The following is an 18,313-nucleotide window of genomic DNA, read 5'->3' as shown; positions in this document are numbered from 1 at the left end:
CTACTTGTGGTCACAGACGTGACTTCAATGTTGTGTAGAGGTATTTTAAATTACATAGTTGGGAAAACTGTAACTGGCTGCCTATTGCTGCTTGGCTTCACTTAGTCTGTTCCTTACTTCTACTTCCTTGACATTCATGCAGATATATGCCAAGACACTTGTGTACCATTCCATCTTTTTCTTTTCTTTTCTCCTGTTCTTTTATTCCCCCCAGACTAGCAAGCTTAGGGTAAAGTCAGGCACCAAACTAAATGCAAGCCTACAATATAACTTTTTGGTGACACTTGCTGACCCCAGGATGAATGCTGGTTGATGCCCACTTGATATGTCTGTAGTGTCTAAATATTTCATAATTAAACAGCTTACATAGATACAGAACATCTGTTAATATTTCTTCTCATACAACTCTCAGGTCAGCAGGTGACCACTGTCACTTCCAGCACTGTCTGGAACCACTTTTGGGTGGCACTGGGGGTGTGAGTGTGATGTTGAGCTGACGAATTCCATCCAAGAGTCTTAAAGACTTGATAAAGAATCAAACAGTCTGACTCAATTAGGGTTTTTTTGCTTAAAAATATCTTCACTAGTAGTAGAGGATTTAAGAAATGGGAAAGCTGGAATCAAGACCTCTTTAGAGGAAAATCTTTACGGTCAAAGATGAGGAAGAAACAGTGTCTCTGTGCTATGTAACTTTTGAATCTTCAAAAGAAATAGCCTAAATTCTCAAAACTGCAGCAAAATAACAATCTGAAAAAAGAATTATAAATCTGATCAAGGTATACTTTATGTCAATAACTTTAATTTTAATCCCTTTTTATATACATTTTTCAACATTTCAAAATTAAAAGTCAATTTGAACTGAAAAATTAAACTTCACATTTAGAAATTTTTAAACAGGATATTTCAATAACTTAAAAACTTTTTTCTGTAATATATTTCTAATGAGAATTTTTAAGAGCAATCCTTTTCACAAACAGTGCTACCCTCGATGATTAACATTTCAAATAAAACATCTCTGAGAAATTCCTGATCAAGTCAAATGACAATATACATGATATTCACCATAGATAAAAACCATATCAAAACTCAACACCTGTTTGCTTAAACAGTTATGAGAATTCCCTTGCTTGCTGTTCTTTGGCTTTTATAGGCATTATTGCTCTTGTTATTTATCACTAATAACATTGGAAATCAATGTAATTTATCATTTGGTGGAAGACAAAAAACTTCTATCTTTGGAATTTATTTCCCTGCAATGGGAATAGTCAAACTATAAATCAGATTATTTTGCTGGTAGATTATTGACTGTATTCATAAAATTATGCTTACACATCTTGTATTCCTGCAGTAGCTAGAAACTCCAAAACATAAAGGGAATCTTGACTCTTTGTTTTTATTTATGCAGGAATGAGAAAGGTATTCATTTAAGAAACCTGCAATATATGAAATCTTCAAGGTACTTAATGAATGGGGATCTCTGGGGATGACTTTGCCTTAGGTTTCATCATAGTTTCTCTGTGTAATTGCTTTACAGGTAATCCATGTCTGTCTCACGTATATTTCTTCCAGCTTCTAAACAAAGGACTAACCCCCTATTACCTTTTTGTACTTTTTTTCTTCACCTTATTTCTCTTTGTTACAAACTTCAGAAACCATTATTATTCCCTCCCTTATGGACAGCAAGCAGAAGTGTGTTTTCCCCAGCTTACTGTCCCTATTTATAGGCCATGACCTACTTGAATTTAAAAATTACTTCTCTGTTTTATCTTAAAATAAATTCTGCTTCTAGGTCTCTCCTTCTAAGAATCCAAATCCTTAAAATACCATAAGAATCTTCAAGTAACAGTTAATTTTCTGCAGGTTTTTTTTCCAGACTTTTGTACTTTACCAGCAATGGCTATTGCATTAGAGGATAGTGAGACACTATCATTTCTTTCTCAAGTTTTACTTAGAATTATTTTTTTCCACATATATATATATATCAATATATATATGTATGTATGATGGATGCATTCTTCATAGAAATACAGAGGGACAAGGCAGGCTTCATAATGTATTTTAGAGTGAGATTTTCACTGTTTAAAGAAAGCTTTCAATAGAATTGAAAGCCAGAGATTTAATGGCAAATGTGTAAATTCATGGAGATATATTGTTGTATATGAATGACTAATACCACTTAATGGAACCGGTATTTCAGATATATACTGGAATAAAAATATACATTTTTGTAATTTTTCTTTTGAAGCTCAAAATTTAGGAAATGTTAGATTAAAACCATAAAAATAATGAACCAGTTATGCCATCAGTCATAAAACTAAAGCTTTTGAAGCTAATCCTTTTCATGTGCAAAATATTGTTTCAATTTCAATGTATGGCATAAGCTGAAGCTTCTATAAAAATATTTATAGTAAAATACAGCATAAATCTATAATTACATTTAATCAGTTTTAGAAAGACACATCCAATAATTAGATATGGCAAAATTATTTAGAATCAGTCAATTTTAGCTCAGTTACTGATGAAGTAACAAAAAGCATGATGGAAGAGTCTTCTGTGAGCTGAAGGGCATATATGCTCTCATCTACACAAAGCCCTGTAAATAACCTACAGGTTGTTAGTCAGCACTTAACTCAGCATCCAAAACACTTGTTTTAGCTCTTCCATATTAATACATTATTCACAGAGTACTTTAAATAACCATTAACAACCAGATGCATTTTAAGCAGGAATGTAAGGAAGAGTTACAGAAAATAATTTTATCTTCTCCCATAAAAACCTGTTCAGAATTCCCTCCACTGAATGTACAACCCTCTCTGAAAGAACTGAAAAGTCTCTAGTGGATTGTCTTGGAGCAGATCAGCAAAGCACAATTCAGTGTCTAACACAAGGTGCTCCTTGGGGCATGGGTGTAGGAAAATATCATGCAAGGTATGAAGTCACCATATTGGTTTTGTCTTCCTTTTCTCAGTTGGCAGTCACGTTGGCTTCCTTCTGACGCAGTCTTTCTTTCTGTTAAATAAAAGGGAAGAGTTTTATTATAATTCTGATCTATAATTTTCCATCTCCCCTCAAGTTGGCATGAGCATTTGGTCTAGAAGACCAAGAAGTACTAAAAAAGTCACATTAGATCAGCTTTCTGTAGTTAAAAATGAAATCAACACCTGAAGCATTCAAGGACGGCTCAGAATGAGTTCATTACTCAGAGTAGAAAAACTGAGCTTGCTTTAGCTAAACACATGTCAAATCCTATGTACCTTTAAAAATATGCAGCTCTTTGAAGACTCACACAGTTAGAGAAAACCAAATATATTTCTAATTCATGTGAATCTAAGACTTCTTCCTGTCTGGAATGGTTTCAAGTGAAATAAAAGCTCTTATTTAGCATTAGCTAGGTTATGCTGTTTAACGACCTCTCCCCCCTAAGCAAGTGCAGTCATTCATATCTCTGATGCTTGTCCTGCAACTGATAAGCCCTGCTGGGAATGGAAATACTCTACTGATTCCTTCAAGCAGATTTCATTCCCTTAGCCTCTTGCTTCCTACAGTTTGAGAAATGCTAATCTAACCTATGTCCCTTGCTCACAAATTATTACTCCTCATTTTTTGTTGTAGCAAGGAACAAAATGGGTATTTAGTCCCTTCTGCCATTATTCAACACAGCAAACAAGATTTTGTAAGTTTCTGGGAAAAAAAAGACACTCAGCCATTGGACAAATATATGCAATGAGCCTCCATGCACAACAGAGCATGGAAGAAAACAGAAGAGACTTCAGAGGAAGGCAGGTAAGAAACCAGAAGCTGCTGTCATATTTTGTTATCTCAAATAGCAGACTCATGCTTAGGCACAACTAAACTAAATTTCAAACTGAACTGTTGGACTACCATAGGGCATAAGCTTAAAAATTTCTCCTTGGGAAGAAAATCACTCTGCTATGTGCAAACCAACCATACTAAGGCACCCTTTCACTAGAGCAGAACCTCATCATCGTTCTCAGGTACAAGACTAGTATCACAAACCCCTTCAGAATTTCATACTGACAAACACATCATACCAGGCTAGCTGTAGGATTGATCTTCTTTGTTTCAACTTTCTTCTCTGCAGTTAATTTGCTTACTGATTGCTGAGCCAATTTAATTCTGAAACAAAACACACAGAAAAGACATCATTAGATTCAATACTCTGTCCAGAATATATTGTACCTCTCAAAGAGCCAACACCCTAACTTTTTTTAGGTATATTAGCCCCACAATCTGGTATTACTATTCAAAGGCACTTAATAAAGTATGAAAAGGAGATCAGAGTACACTTTTAAATAGAGACAATAAAAGGAAAAGGATTGTGGCCTGCATGGCTCACTGAAAATGTCACCAGTCAAACAATCTCTATGTTCTTGTATGATCTGGGTTTTATGGAGTATCTGGATTTTATGAAGTATTTTTCCCACCAAAAAGCTGCAGTGTCAAGACAAGAAGATACTCCTCTGAAAAAAACCAAAACAAAACCACAAAGCTAGCTGGCTCAATCTGTTGTATATATAGAATATACTATTTTAGTAGGCCATTTGCCAGGCTACACATTATATTTCCTCTGAAAGCCTTGAAATCAAAGCATCTGCCAGTTTTTCCTTAATGTTTCCCTGTTGCTTTACAGGGAATTGTCTGGGCAGCCTCATTGATGTGGTAATATGAAGAAGAGCAAATTAGAAGGGGCTCTTGTCTAGGAGTAGCTAAACCTGACTTGTGTGCAGCTACAGAGCATTCCACTGAAAGGACTATTGAGATAAGAACACAGATTAGGTTCCTCAGTTTCTTGCCTTTTGCTTTTAGAGTCTTGCATAGAGCACCCTTGTTTCTGCAGGTATTTAAGAACCCAGGGAGAATTTTAATCTAGAGGAAAATAAACAGAATTTAACTCAACTCATCTCTTCCAGACAGCAGAAATGGCAGAGGAAAGTGTGTGCTAAACAGTGATAAAAAGGAAAGAAAAATCTGTGCACTCCTAAGACAGAAGCTGCCTGGTTTTCAGTGCCTTTAAAATGCTGATGCTATGAACACCTCCTTTACAATTCTATATGCATAATGCAGAGAGAAAAAGTTAATTGTTAAAACAAAGAGAACTTAGCAAACCAATTTGCACTAAAGCACACCAAATCAGCCTTTTACTATAAACAACACATTTCTTGGCACTCCTGAACTAAAAAACTCTGCTTTCTTCTCCTACTGAATTTTTTCCACTGGCAGAAATAATTGCTATGGCCAGTCAAAAAGCATTTAAAATACCATGTCCAGTTCAAACCATTTTTGACACACTCAATTTTTGAGGAATTTTGGAAGAAAGGCAAAAAGGAAAGTGGATTAGAGCTGCAATTACTGATGTGTATTTGCTGTAATGCTAGCAGGAAACTAGAATCTGGACAACTTCTCAAAAAAATATAGAACACATTTGTATGTTCATTGTTGTGTATAGCGATTTTGGAAAGTAAAATTCCTTCTCCAAGCTATGTATTTTAGAAGCTTCTGCTGGGTAGTTACTGGCATTGTCTCACTTTCCAGTGCTTAAGAACAGGAGGAAACAGTTACACCACTTTTAAGTAACTTATTTTCAACACAACTTAGCTCCAATATTGATTCAAGCTGCAAGAACACCTTCAAATACACAGATATGCAATTATTAATCTGTACGTTTTTAAATATACCTGAAAATTTTTTAGAATTTAGTGTTCTTCATCCATTTCTACAGATAAACAAGTACAGCAGCAAGCCAGTTTGCCATCTTTTTACAATTTTTTCTTAATCAGCAAAGTTTACTTCCTCATGGTGGATGATAGCAGCCACTGGACAGGGTGCTATTCCTTACAGTGAAAAGGTTTATGGAAAGATCTTGATGTATTTCCAATGGCAGTATTCAGGCTCAGCAGAATCACAGCAGGGGATCAACTTCAAAGCTCTTCCCTATTTTGACTGAAATTTTTTTCCTATCATATTGTCTTGGTCCTAGTGTTTTCTGAATAGTTTTTGAGTGATTATAAACATTTGGACTTCAACAGAAAATTATTCCTGTGACTGATTCAGGCCTCACTCTCCGCATTTTATTCCATATCCACTCGATTTCCAAGAAAACTGGATTTTTAAAAACAGAATGCTAAGTTTGGAATACAGAAATAAAAATAAACCAGCTCACTACTATGCTCTGAATCACATGATATTTGTCTCATAAAATGACAGACTAATTATATATCATACTTCGGTTTCTTGGGTGAAGAAACTCTATCACTTTCTAAAATATGACATAAGATTAGAAAGGAATGTGATTATTTGGAATTTTCTTAAAGAATATTTTACTATTTGTTTAAGATATTTTAAAAAATACTTTAAGAAAGTAGTTAGCTCAGTAATTACATTAGTGAAACACCCATGCTGTAAAAATACCTTATAAATAAAAATAATTCTGTTAAACATGGCGGGATGCTAGAGCTGGCTATTATGTTTTGAAGCATTATCCTTTAAATTAGAAAAATGGACTAGTATGAAAACTACTGAATTCAAAATCATAAAAATGGCTAATAAAAGAAGTCTAATCTTCATGGGTTTTACCATTATTTTGCTTTCATTAAAAAAACCTGGATAGGAATAGGTAGTTTTAATTGTCTGTTAAAAGCCTTAACAGCTTTCTATCAAACCTTACAAACACACACAATATTCTTTACCTGTGTCTGGAATTGAATGTATGCACATTTGTCTGAGTCTGTTACTGAAACAGATAACTAAAACCAACCAAACCACAGAATCACACATTAAAGCATTATTAGTTAGTCACTGGTTAAATTCTGCCAGCTAAACTTAGGTATGCCTCCAGTTTTTTTCTATCATTTTTCCTCGTGCAGAACCTTTCATAGCAGAAAGGGCCACCTAGAGAGGCAGGGAAACCATTCAGAGAGTACAAAAAACAGCTAGAAAGATAACAGGGACTAATAAGTTCTTAAAATCACAGAATCAGCTGGGTTGGAAAGGACCTCTGAGATCATCAAGTCCAACCCTTAATCATGTTTATTACAGGTTTCCTTCATAAACTCATGGAAATACTTTTTCTCCTTACAGGAAAGGACAGTATGTAGCCAGGGACTAGCCAGATGTTTTCACCCCTGCTTCCCATTCAGGCTCCATGCTCTAAAGCCCCCAGTCTGGAAAACTGGGATCACTTCTGAACAAGCCAGTTGGTACTCATGTACATTCAGAATCTGCTGGTGTGTAAATCTAGAGATTAAATGGTCTGGTTCTTTCTCAACCCCTTGACAATCTGGAATAATCCATTCTCTTCACTCCCCCAGCTCCTTCCATGCAGCTGGTGGGTTATGTGGATAGCTGTGGGTTATGAAACATCTTGGAATGACAATTCTGTGCCACCTGAGCTTTCCATGACTGTAAGTTTAAACTTCTCCCAGCAGACTGTGTTGGCACAGGGATTGTTGTGGAGACCAAATCCTCTGATATGGGTGGACATGAATGAGCAGGAGTAGCTACAGTCAACATCAAGTGTCCAACAGAGAGCCAAGCTGCATATCCAGCCCAGACCCTTAACACAGCTGAGCAGAGATTCCCCTTGAGAAACTATGAAATATCCCCATAGCTCAAATTCTTTTCACATGTTACATGCCTTACTGCTCTCAGTCATAAAATAATCTCTGTATGCAGCCCATAAACTACTCATTAAGTAACAGCACCACTTCGAAAACACTGTTAGCCCATGCAATATATCAGGCTACACTTTAGTCTAAAAACTTTGGAAGACAAATGCCTATGTATTTTAAATGTATATAATATATATATGTATATAAATATATATAATATAACCTCTCTATATATGTATTATATATAATATATATAATATATATGTATTATCTATGTATTATAGAGGCCTAGGCTTTTTACTATCAGGAATCTTATAACAGACTATGAAGCTTGAACATTGTCCACTTCTATTGGCATGTTGCACAATACAGTTGGTTTGATTAAGCTTTCACCCTTAAATCTTCTAGAAAGAACTTGGTCATTCTTGATCAAATCTTTAAACTGCATTTAGAATAAATGTCCACTAACTAAACCAGTATGAATACAGTTAAATGTATACTGTCAGTGGAAAATGCCTCCAAACCTGAAACTGCTAATATGCTTGATATGTTTCTACTTTTTCTGGGTCTATTGACAGTATTTTGAATATCTGTAATAATTGGGTGAGAAATTTTAGCTCTGTAGTCACAAGAAAAAAAGATAAATCTAATTTAATGCCTTTAGAAAAACTGGTGGCTAAGAAAAAACAGTAGGAAGAAAAAGGCTACACCAGTTCAGATCAAAACCATGTTTCAGTGCTTCTGAGCTGGCCACTAGTAGATCTCAAGGTGTGTATATGGAGAGCCAATGAATGCAGTGATAACACACAGAATATTTTGCCAGCTGGAAATTCTCTTCATATGTAACAGTTGTTCATCAATTTTTCTAACATGAATTTATACTGTCAAACATGTAAAATCTTCCTTTATTCCTCCCTTTCTGCATTGCTACACAATCCGTTATAATTCTTCATTAATTCATGTACCAGCTGTCTCAGTCCTACATACACAAAGGCTACACTGGCCACCCAAAATCTACCAAAAATGCATGTGGAATGCAGACATGTGGAAGGTCACCTTCTTCTCTTTCTTCACTCAATCACAATTAACTTAAACTCACTTCAAAAGCTTTATATGACTACAAACCATTAGCCTCCAGCCTGGTAATGCTGTAGGGCTCTGACCAAATTTTCTCACAAATACATTGCTTTTTCCCAGTGTTGCAACAAGGAACTCCCAGAATAAAGCCATAAAGTCACCTAGTGATCATATTTCAAATATTTCTTTGAAATTAATTTATGTTGCAATGTCAGTTTGCCTTGTTAGGCCATTAGTATATTATCAAACAAACAAGATGTGTTGCACTCATATTTTGGCTTTTATCATGTCTATGGATTGTGTGACACCTGAAGGATGCCCTGTTATGAAGTGTTTGGCTAATGGTCAGGACAGTGTAGTCCTCCCATAGTACAAATTGATCAAAATGGCTGCAAATCTGGACTCTTACATTTTTTAAAATTGTCTTAAGTAGCGTATATGTGACACACAATAGATAAAAGAGAAATTAACTTTTAAACTCAAATTACAAAATAAATTTGATCTAAAACAGATACAATGTTTCAAATGAAAGACAACTGCTGCTTCTTGCTCACTGTGATACTGAAAATGAAAATATAATCCACTGTCTCCTCTGTGGCAAATGTTACTGTCTAATGTCAGTCATTTGTTAAGAAGAAGACACTTATCTTTTAAACCATTGATGAAGCAAATTATGAGACTAAGAGATTTTGCAATTTACAGGTTATCTCTTATGACAACGTGATGTTATGATCAAGAACTCCCCAAGACTTACTGCTTCCCTGTGCAGAAACAGAGAGCAACAAATATAATTAAATCAGTATTTCATAAATGGAAAAGTTGGGTAGCAAGCTACACCCAGTTCTAATTTACTATATTAAACAAAACTTTACTGGGTGCTGCTCACTGCTTTTTCTTTTGTTGGGATATTTTATCTTTACCATTAGCTACCTATATTGCTAGAGTCAGAGTTCCTGCTTTTCAAGCCTTTGTGACTTAAAAAAAATAAATAAAACCATTATTTCTTTTTTCATAATATTAAAATGAGACCATCAACATCTCTTGTTCTACAGATGGAATTCAAGAATAAAGAAGGCTTTTTTAAAAGGACCTTTTAAAAAAGGTCCCATTAAAAATTGAACTTTTGTCCCATTTTTAAGATGAAGTATACACTTTTGCCCATTAAATAATTTTGGCTTCAGCTATTCAGATCAACTTTGGTTCTCTTTTTCTTTTCTGAATTATGAGCTACATAGTTTGTATGTGTGTTCAATATGAGATGGCTCAATCCAGCATTGTAATTATTGTAGCAATCTTATTTTTGCAGTGTAAATGATGAGTCAAATTAGCAGCAATTGCTCCTTTTGTATCTGATTATATCAAATTTCAAGGATAATACCAATAAATGGGTAATAGTAATACTTATTACATTTCTTTTGTGAAACATACAGACATAGTTTGTGATGAAATTACTCAATGCTAAGTATTAGCATTTTTTTGTACTTATACCTGAATCCCTATTTTCAGACTTGGCTCGGATATCTTTCTGAAATACACTTTAATACATTTACAGATAGGCATTCATATATATATATATATATATATATTCATATATGCTCATATATATATATATAATTTGTTATAAATACATATTTTGATTCTGAATTCATAGCTATGCCCACTGCAAATAAAATTAGTAGTCTAAAAGACCAAAATGAAAGTGGAATCATATGCAATCTACCATGGTGTAAGTGTCAAAAATGTATCTGCAACTCAGTCTTCAATTCAGTTATAATATCAAGTTTATATGGAGAAGAAAGCAAAAAAAAGGAGTTGATGTACCTGGATGCACAGACATGCTAAATCATAAAGCAATCAACAATAAAATTGAGTTTTGGAGAAAAATCAAAAAAAAGCCAAGTCATCTCCAACATTTGGTGAGTATTGTGTTGCATGTGTTGTCATGTAATTCTGGTATTCCAGGGAATACTGTGTCTGAAAGAAAACTGCCCCACATATGTAACAGGATTTTTTTCTTAATTTTCTCTATACAGTCATTTCCATATCATATCATACCAGTCTAGGTTTATCTATCTGCAATGCTGTCTTGCAGTCCTGACTGGTGTGCAAATTTTGTCTGAGAAAGAGACAATGATCCAACCATATTTTCCAGGCAGCTAATTTGTTTTCATGGTAGGTTAAAGGCAGGGCAGCTCAGTAAAAATACCTCCTTTATTTTAAGAAAAAGTCTAATAGAAATCTAATTAGATTTCTACAGTTGTGTTACATTGGGAAGCCAAGTATCTTTTAGACAAAGAAGGCTCTTGCAGCTGAGACTGTCATTTAGTTCAAGTAAGTATTCTTTTTCTCCTGGAATTCAGAGGTTTCAAAGTTCTCTGTTATACAACACAAAGTCATTTGCTTTGGGTATAAAATTTGAATTTTGGAATCTTAGATTTTTTTAGCTATTTTTATTATTATTCATTTTAAGCTAATAAATTTTAAAAACTTCCTTTCTGTAATACTAATTCTGCATACTATAATTAAAATTTGAATTTTCTATGCCATACATCTTGAGACAAAATATAAACCAACACTAACAGTCCAATATAAATGTATACACCATGAAACCACTTTTAGCTCTCTATGTGACCAGCTAATTCAGACTCAATTCACACTGAGTTTATGCATCTCCTCCTGAAATTTGAAAGGCAATCCAATTGTCAGTATGTTCACACAGGGATATCAACGCCTCAGTTTCAAAATCCAAATTTGAAAACATTATTACACTGCTAATGCTTCCTCTTTAAAATTCCCTTCAACACAAAAGAATTTGACGATAAACAGATTTTTTTTTTTTTTTTTAAATTACAATCTTTAAAAATGCAAACCAAATAGTGAATCCAATTAATTAGGCAGTTAAGGAAGACAGCTGTCCATTCCTCTCATACTAAGGTTTTTAGTTACCAATATGCACAATGACTCTCAGCTTGCTTTCAAAACTTCTTGGACAGCAGCTCATCAACTGCTAGTCTCAAACTTTGTAAAACAGAACCCTTAAAAGGTCATGATTTTACATGACATTCCCAGGTGGTGAAAAGAGACTTTCCATCATTCCAATAGGTTCTTTTTGATAGCACACTATAAAAAAATCAGGATGATAAAAACAGTTCAGTCATTCTAATTCGCTTGTTACACAAGGCTGCTAATTTCAGCAGCTCATTGACTTGATGGATCACCCAAATTTTGAATGTAAAGGACAATGAATTGTCCTTTTGAGATTAGTGAGACTTCATAAAAATAATCTGAAGTAAACTCTGAAAAAGTCTATATAATCCAGAAAGTGTCAGCACGTTGAAGTATTATGCTAATTGCTGCTATGCAATCTACTTTCTATTTATGAAAAAGAATAAAGGTCTCCATCAAAGGAACTGATGAAATATTTGTGCTCTGGTTTTATTTGGACATTTTATTTACTTACTGAGATTCTTATGTCACCTCAGTAGGAAAGCACAAACATAACAGGTCACTTACAAAGATTTCTTGAATATTGTATTAAGAAAGTTTAAGATGTGAAGCATTGTTAAAACATTTACAAGGCATTTTAATTCCATTTCTTTGAAGGTATCATTTTATGCCAACAGCAAGGTGCTAATTACATAAAAAGGAATGGATGTATGGTCTGGATTGTTTTTTCCCTTGGATAGTTCATTTGTATTCCATCTAATTGCTTTTGGAACAAAAAAAAGTCATGATTCAGGGGAAAATACATCCCTGAGGTGATCCTTACCATGACTACAGCAAACTCCTAGTGACTGTTTATTTTACACACTTTTTAACATATGAAAAAAACTTGCATATTGATCTAGACACAAGGAATTAAAATATCCTTTTTATGTGTTTGTGGGTGTCAGCTTCTAAAATCAATCTAATTGTAACAGATATGATACCAAAAGATAAAACTTCCAAGTGTTTCAAATGTCTAATATCTGTAATACAATTGTTGATAAGGTTGATAATTAGGAATGTATAACGGCTATACCTTGCTCTTCATACATTCACTTGTGCATGAATCTAAAAGCCACACTGTTTTGGAACAAAATGGAAAACCGAAGTGTACACGACTTTACTACTTTTGCTGATACTTTTTAAGATGCTTTTCTGTAAAACTGTGTCAATTTTGGAATAAGCAACTGGATTTGTAACTCATGCTCAAAGTGATTAATCCAGTCTTTTTCAAAACATGACCACAATATCACCCTTTATGTCTTTTCACACGGACTGAGATATGGCAAGCATGGTACACTGGTAGGGGAATTGTTTTTTTCTTTGTAAAATATTTTAAGCTTCTTTAAGAAAATCAGGGAAATAATTGAAGGGTTTTTTTGGTGCTTTTTTTTTTTTTTTTTAAACTCTTAACTAATAAAATCAGGAGACTGTGGTGAGATCTAGCGGCAAGTAGTTTGATGTCCTCAGCAGGACACCGAAAGTCAGAAGCAGTGCTGTAAATTCAGTGTGGGGCTTCGACACTGTGCTAAGTGTGGCCTGAATCTCTGGGGCTTCCCTTTGATGCAAGTGCAGTATATTAACTGGAAAAGCATTCACTTTTATTTGTCTGTACTGTCTGCGACAGCAATATCGCCTCATTTAGGCTAGTTCAACATGAAAATGCACAGAGAAGCAATCTGTTACAAATTAGCACAGCTCCCCTTTCATTTTACTAGCTAGTAATTGGAAGGGGTTACAAAAGTGTAATTTATCAGATTATATGTGTTTATCTTTTTGTGGGGACAGCATGCCTTTGGTGAATTTTCCTACGCACCCTGAGGGAATAATCTTTCCTTGATGTCCATTAGATCTGAAAGAAAACAATGACGCCTGTGAAATATAGGAGTATAATTTGTTGGGTTTGAGAAGGAACAGTTTCCCAGACATCTAAAATGGTATTAATGACTTTATTAGAACCTTACCTTTCCTTGGAAATGCTTTTGCTCTCTCGTTTCCAAATGGTCTTGAAGTCACTGCAGAATTCGTACCACACCGTGAAAACGTAGTTTGGTGTGATCTCCTTCTCACCAGGCTTTGGCTTTATCCCAAAGTATCCCACTGTTTCTTCAAAGCTACGAGGGAGGGGGGAAAAAAAACAAACTGTCAACACAGAAGCCCACCGGGGAAATAGTTTCTCTGAGGGCTGGTTCTTGATTCAGTAGTCAAGGCTGGTAATTACAATAACTTTCCCTTAGCCTTGGAAATCGTAGCAGCCGTCCCTGCTGAGTACAAGTAACTTTCCAACACCTACCTCATTCCCAGGAGATCTTAGAGATGCATGAGCCACCATAGAGATATGTCACACAGGCAAATCAAGTACATTCAATTTTAATGAGAAAAACTTCATTTCTTGGATTTCAGGAAATGCTGTATTATATCTATTTAATTTTATTTTGTTAAATTCCATTAAGATCTTATTATCCCATCTATCTTTATTGAAGAACTATGGATGAATCACATGCCAAGTCAGGGAAAGATACCCAGGCTTGGTTAAAAATAACTTTCAAGTACATAGGGAGAACTGGATGTAGCAACATAAAAGCTACACAGTGCCAACAGGCAGTTTGCTTATTTTTTACTCAAAATAAATAGTCTCCTCCTACATGTGTCAATAAGCAGATACTTTGTTTTATGAAAATTCATTGCCAAGATGTCAATGCTTTCAAATTTTATAATAACGTGACTCAGGAAATATATACAGTTGGATATTTTCAAAGTAGTCTTTTATTATAAACAGTATTTCCAATAGTATTTTAACCAATGTGCATTTTTAACTTTTATGATATTGCTTGGCATAGATAAAATGGAACAATTCACCTGACTATGTACATGGAGACTTATCTAACCAAAAGAAAAGTATGCTCACTATTGTAAAGGTGGAATCCCTTTTCTCTGCCAAGCAGACGTAAAAAATCCTAGAAGATTTTGTGATACTTATTAAAAAAAATGCTTCCATTTACAAAGAAAGCTGAAAACATATTTCAAAATTACTTCTTTTTTTTAAAATACTGATTTTATTTGAGCAAAAGAAAGTTATATTTTTTGTTACAGTTGCCTACAGCTGTCCTAGGATCTTGAACACTGAAAGCATAAATCATGAAAATAAGAGGAATTTTAGACTTGTGAGGAACTTGTAAGTTCACAGTTTTCACTTGAGCAACAGATGCAGCTTCAGCAAATAGTTCTTTCTTAACTTATACCTTCATTTGCATAGTCCACATTGCATGTTTTCATACAGAATTGCCAAGGTTAGGTTCAAGGTTTTTTGTCTTAGGCTGAGATTCAAGCTTCTAGCTAGGCTTGAAGAATATAAAGTAGCCATAAAAAATTACATGATCTAGCTCAGGAAAAAAAAAAAAAAGAAAAAAAAGAATATATACTCCAGCTCCTTTTTTGTTTTAACCCCATAAGCCAATATGCTGACAAGTCATATTGCTGAAAGTGAAAAAATCCTCATATACAATAACCTTGACCTTTTAAATATCTTGTATAGATTTTGAATGAAACATGTAACTATATTTCAAATTTCTGGGTGATCCATGGTACAGGAATCACAAAGAAATAAGTATGAATAAGCCCATAATATTCAGAGTTGAAAGTGTCCTGCCTGTAGTAACACTAAAAGAAGAAAGCAATAAAGAATAAGCTAATACATCTTTAAATACCCATGTAAATTGTTCTGTGATTTCAAACTCTAAGAATAATAAAATATTTTAATCATAATCACATTGTTAAAACAGCTCATGTCTACTGGGCAGTATATTTTCCATTATATCCACTTAGGGCAAATATTCCTCAGCTGTTCATACCCCTTGCCTAGGAGAGCTGAGTCAGAAGCAGCAAGAGCAGAAACTCTCAGGTTTGCTTCACGTAATGGCCCAGTAACGTTGTGCTCCCTTCTTCCTAACAGAACCCTTCTCCATCCCAGCTGTGGATGGTGAAGTTGTCTCTGCACACTCCAGGTTTCTTGATTCCAGCACATTTTCTCTCACTGCCTTCATCCTGACACTCCTCATCCCTTCTTCATCTTCAGCCCTTCCCCCAGCAGCACTGGTTTGCTTTCATCCAGCTTAATCTAGCTTCCTGACCTTTAAACATAACCAGTTATCTCAGCAGTAATTTAGAACACTGAATGTCTAGTCAGAAATTGAAAAACCCAAATTTTGCATCAGACAACTCCTTGAGCCTGGAAAGTCTACTCAGTTCCCAAAAGGCTACACAGCTGGTAGAATATGAAAGCACCTGTGCCACAAAGGGTTTGTGGCTAGGTAGAAAGGAAACAAGCCAGCCAGCTATCACCCTTGACAGAAGAAATAAAGAAGTAAAGCCCCAGTAGATGTTAGCCAACAGTTCAGCCAACTTAGACAACTTCTGCAAGGCAATGGGAACGGTTCACTGAAGACATCTGCATTTGGGAGGTGCTAACCTCTCTCTTCCTGACTGTCTACAAAGACATATTTATCATGAATACTAATTTATTAGATATTTTACTATATCTTTTACTATATATAAATTTATCTCACTTCTCCCCCTATTTTTACTCCTATGGCCTAAGTAAGGCACAGCCATTCAGGCAAGAAAAACATCAGGATTTCACTGTTAGTGTACTTCATTCAGCAGCCTAAGTGATGAAAATGTTCAGTGACAATAGAATAACTTTTTACCATATTAAGCAGTTCATCAGTTATTACAATATTCTGTAAAATGCTGACTCAGTTCAATGTTGACAGTTATTAAAGCCTCAGACACAGTTCACTGTTTGCTAAAATCTCAAGTGAACTTTTTCCTGGAAGACTACATAAGAATTTTTGAGAAAGCATATTACTTCTTCGAAGTACAGATCCTTTTGCCTATTTAATGTAATTCCTAAGATCAATACCATCTTTGACCAAAATAAACTGTCAGAAAATACTAGCAAAAACCTTACCATTTTTGTGCATTTTCCAAACTGCTCTCTTCTCTTTTGCGTTCTTCTTTAGCTGCCAGTGAAAAACATTTCAAAGATATAAATTACTGCCTTTTTTTTTTTTTTTTTAAGAGATTCTACAGATTAGGCATCTTTTATGTTCAAAACTGGTTAGGTTTTATACTAAACATAATAAATGAAGATTAGTAAATGTTTACTGCTTTTATTTCTTGTCCTTAAATGAATGCTTCTAATACACCAATAGAGCGTATTGTATTCCAAAAGTAATTCAAAATCCATACTACAATACACAGTGGTGGACATTAAGTGAATGAAAACATAAATAAACTAGAATTTCAGAATTAAAAAAAATAATATTTTTATGTATGATTCTTTATTGTTGCAGAGCAAGACTTACAAATTTAAACTGCAAAAAATGCAGTTTTGCAGCACAAATAACTGGAGGGTCAATTGGAACTGAACAGGTACCCAACACATTTGACACCAACTGTTCCATTTAGCTATCACATTTTGTTCAGGAAGCTGGAAAGTGAAAACACATGTACTAAGATTTAAACACATGGTATGTACATGATATTTTAAAAAAACCAGCCAAGATTTTGAAATATGGTCAGTGAATCTGAGCCACTCTGTTACAGAATGCTCACATGAACTACTTAAAAGGATTTGATTTTCAAACGACAGGCATTCTCTTCTTTTGAAAATGTTTCCTGAGCTGGATACTCCAGGAAAAGCACCAGTTTTCTCACAAAATGTTGATCAGCTCTTCTTAGTACAGTGGAGCAACTGCAGCTGTGGCAGAATAGAACACATTAAAAAATACTAGGTTTTCCTATTCCACATTAGAATAACCTATTAAGTGCCACTGTTAATATAAACAGAGTACAGATACATGAAGATAAAGAACTGTTTTTTCTTGCTCAGTCTATATGAGTGACTGGCTGGTTGAAATACAGTTTCTAACTCAAGTTTACAGACAAGGCCTCTGGAAAACTGATTCAGAATTAATTCATTTCACTGTAAGGTTACCAACACAGAGGTTTGTGCTGACAGCTCAAAAATATTAAAAGCAGGATTATTTCAGAACATTTGCTGTTAATAAACCAAATTAATTTTAACTCATATGTTCACCTATACTGGGCAAGTGTGTTGGAGGTATTTATCCAGATAATTTCAGCATGGCAAAGGCCAGAAAGAGTGTTGTGTGTGCTTTGCAAGAAAAACAATTAATTTTGTAACATTCTATACCATTACATTCTCCACCTCAAATCTTTGTGGCAAGACAACTGCAATTGGAAGAGAGAGGATAGCTCTGATATACTATGTTCATCTCAGGCTCCAGAGAAATTTAGCTGTTGTTTATCTATTATAACTAATTTGTTACTTCCACAGGTATTTCATTTTATATCATTCAAGGTAGAAAACATACATTGGAATTCTGATAGCTCATCATGATACGGAATTAACTACGTACAGAAAAACAATAGTTAAAGGTGAAGTGTGTATGAAATTGTACACTTAATTATTCTTTCTGGTTGATAAGGATTTGAAGAATTGTTAAGCAAAGTCAAGTTCCCAACATAGCTACAATCACAACTACAATAGAAATCAAATATCCTTGGGTCCCTGCACATGTACAAGACCACAATAGCTA

The 18,313-nt window shown here is 34.5% G+C and overlaps 1 protein-coding gene across 1 annotated transcript in view; it reads right to left on the bottom strand.

Annotated features, from left to right (window-relative positions):
* Positions 1-2,642: 2,642 nt before the first annotated feature.
* Positions 2,643-18,313, bottom strand: part of FMN1 (formin 1) — a 135,842-nt gene continuing 120,171 nt past the window's right edge. Inside the window, exons 14-17 of the mRNA XM_030452021.1 lie at positions 16,660-16,711; positions 13,655-13,804; positions 4,053-4,137; positions 2,643-3,009 (exon numbers count right to left, since the gene is read on the bottom strand). Coding sequence (XP_030307881.1) covers positions 2,965-3,009; positions 4,053-4,137; positions 13,655-13,804; positions 16,660-16,711 — 332 coding nt within the window. The 3' untranslated portion in view covers positions 2,643-2,964. The remainder of the gene's footprint in view (positions 3,010-4,052; positions 4,138-13,654; positions 13,805-16,659; positions 16,712-18,313) is intronic.

This window comes from Calypte anna, chromosome 5A, assembly GCF_003957555.1.
Source record: "Calypte anna isolate BGI_N300 chromosome 5A, bCalAnn1_v1.p, whole genome shotgun sequence".
NCBI classification, from domain to species: domain Eukaryota; kingdom Metazoa; phylum Chordata; class Aves; order Apodiformes; family Trochilidae; genus Calypte; species Calypte anna.
This window is presented reverse-complemented; position numbering and strand designations above follow the sequence as displayed.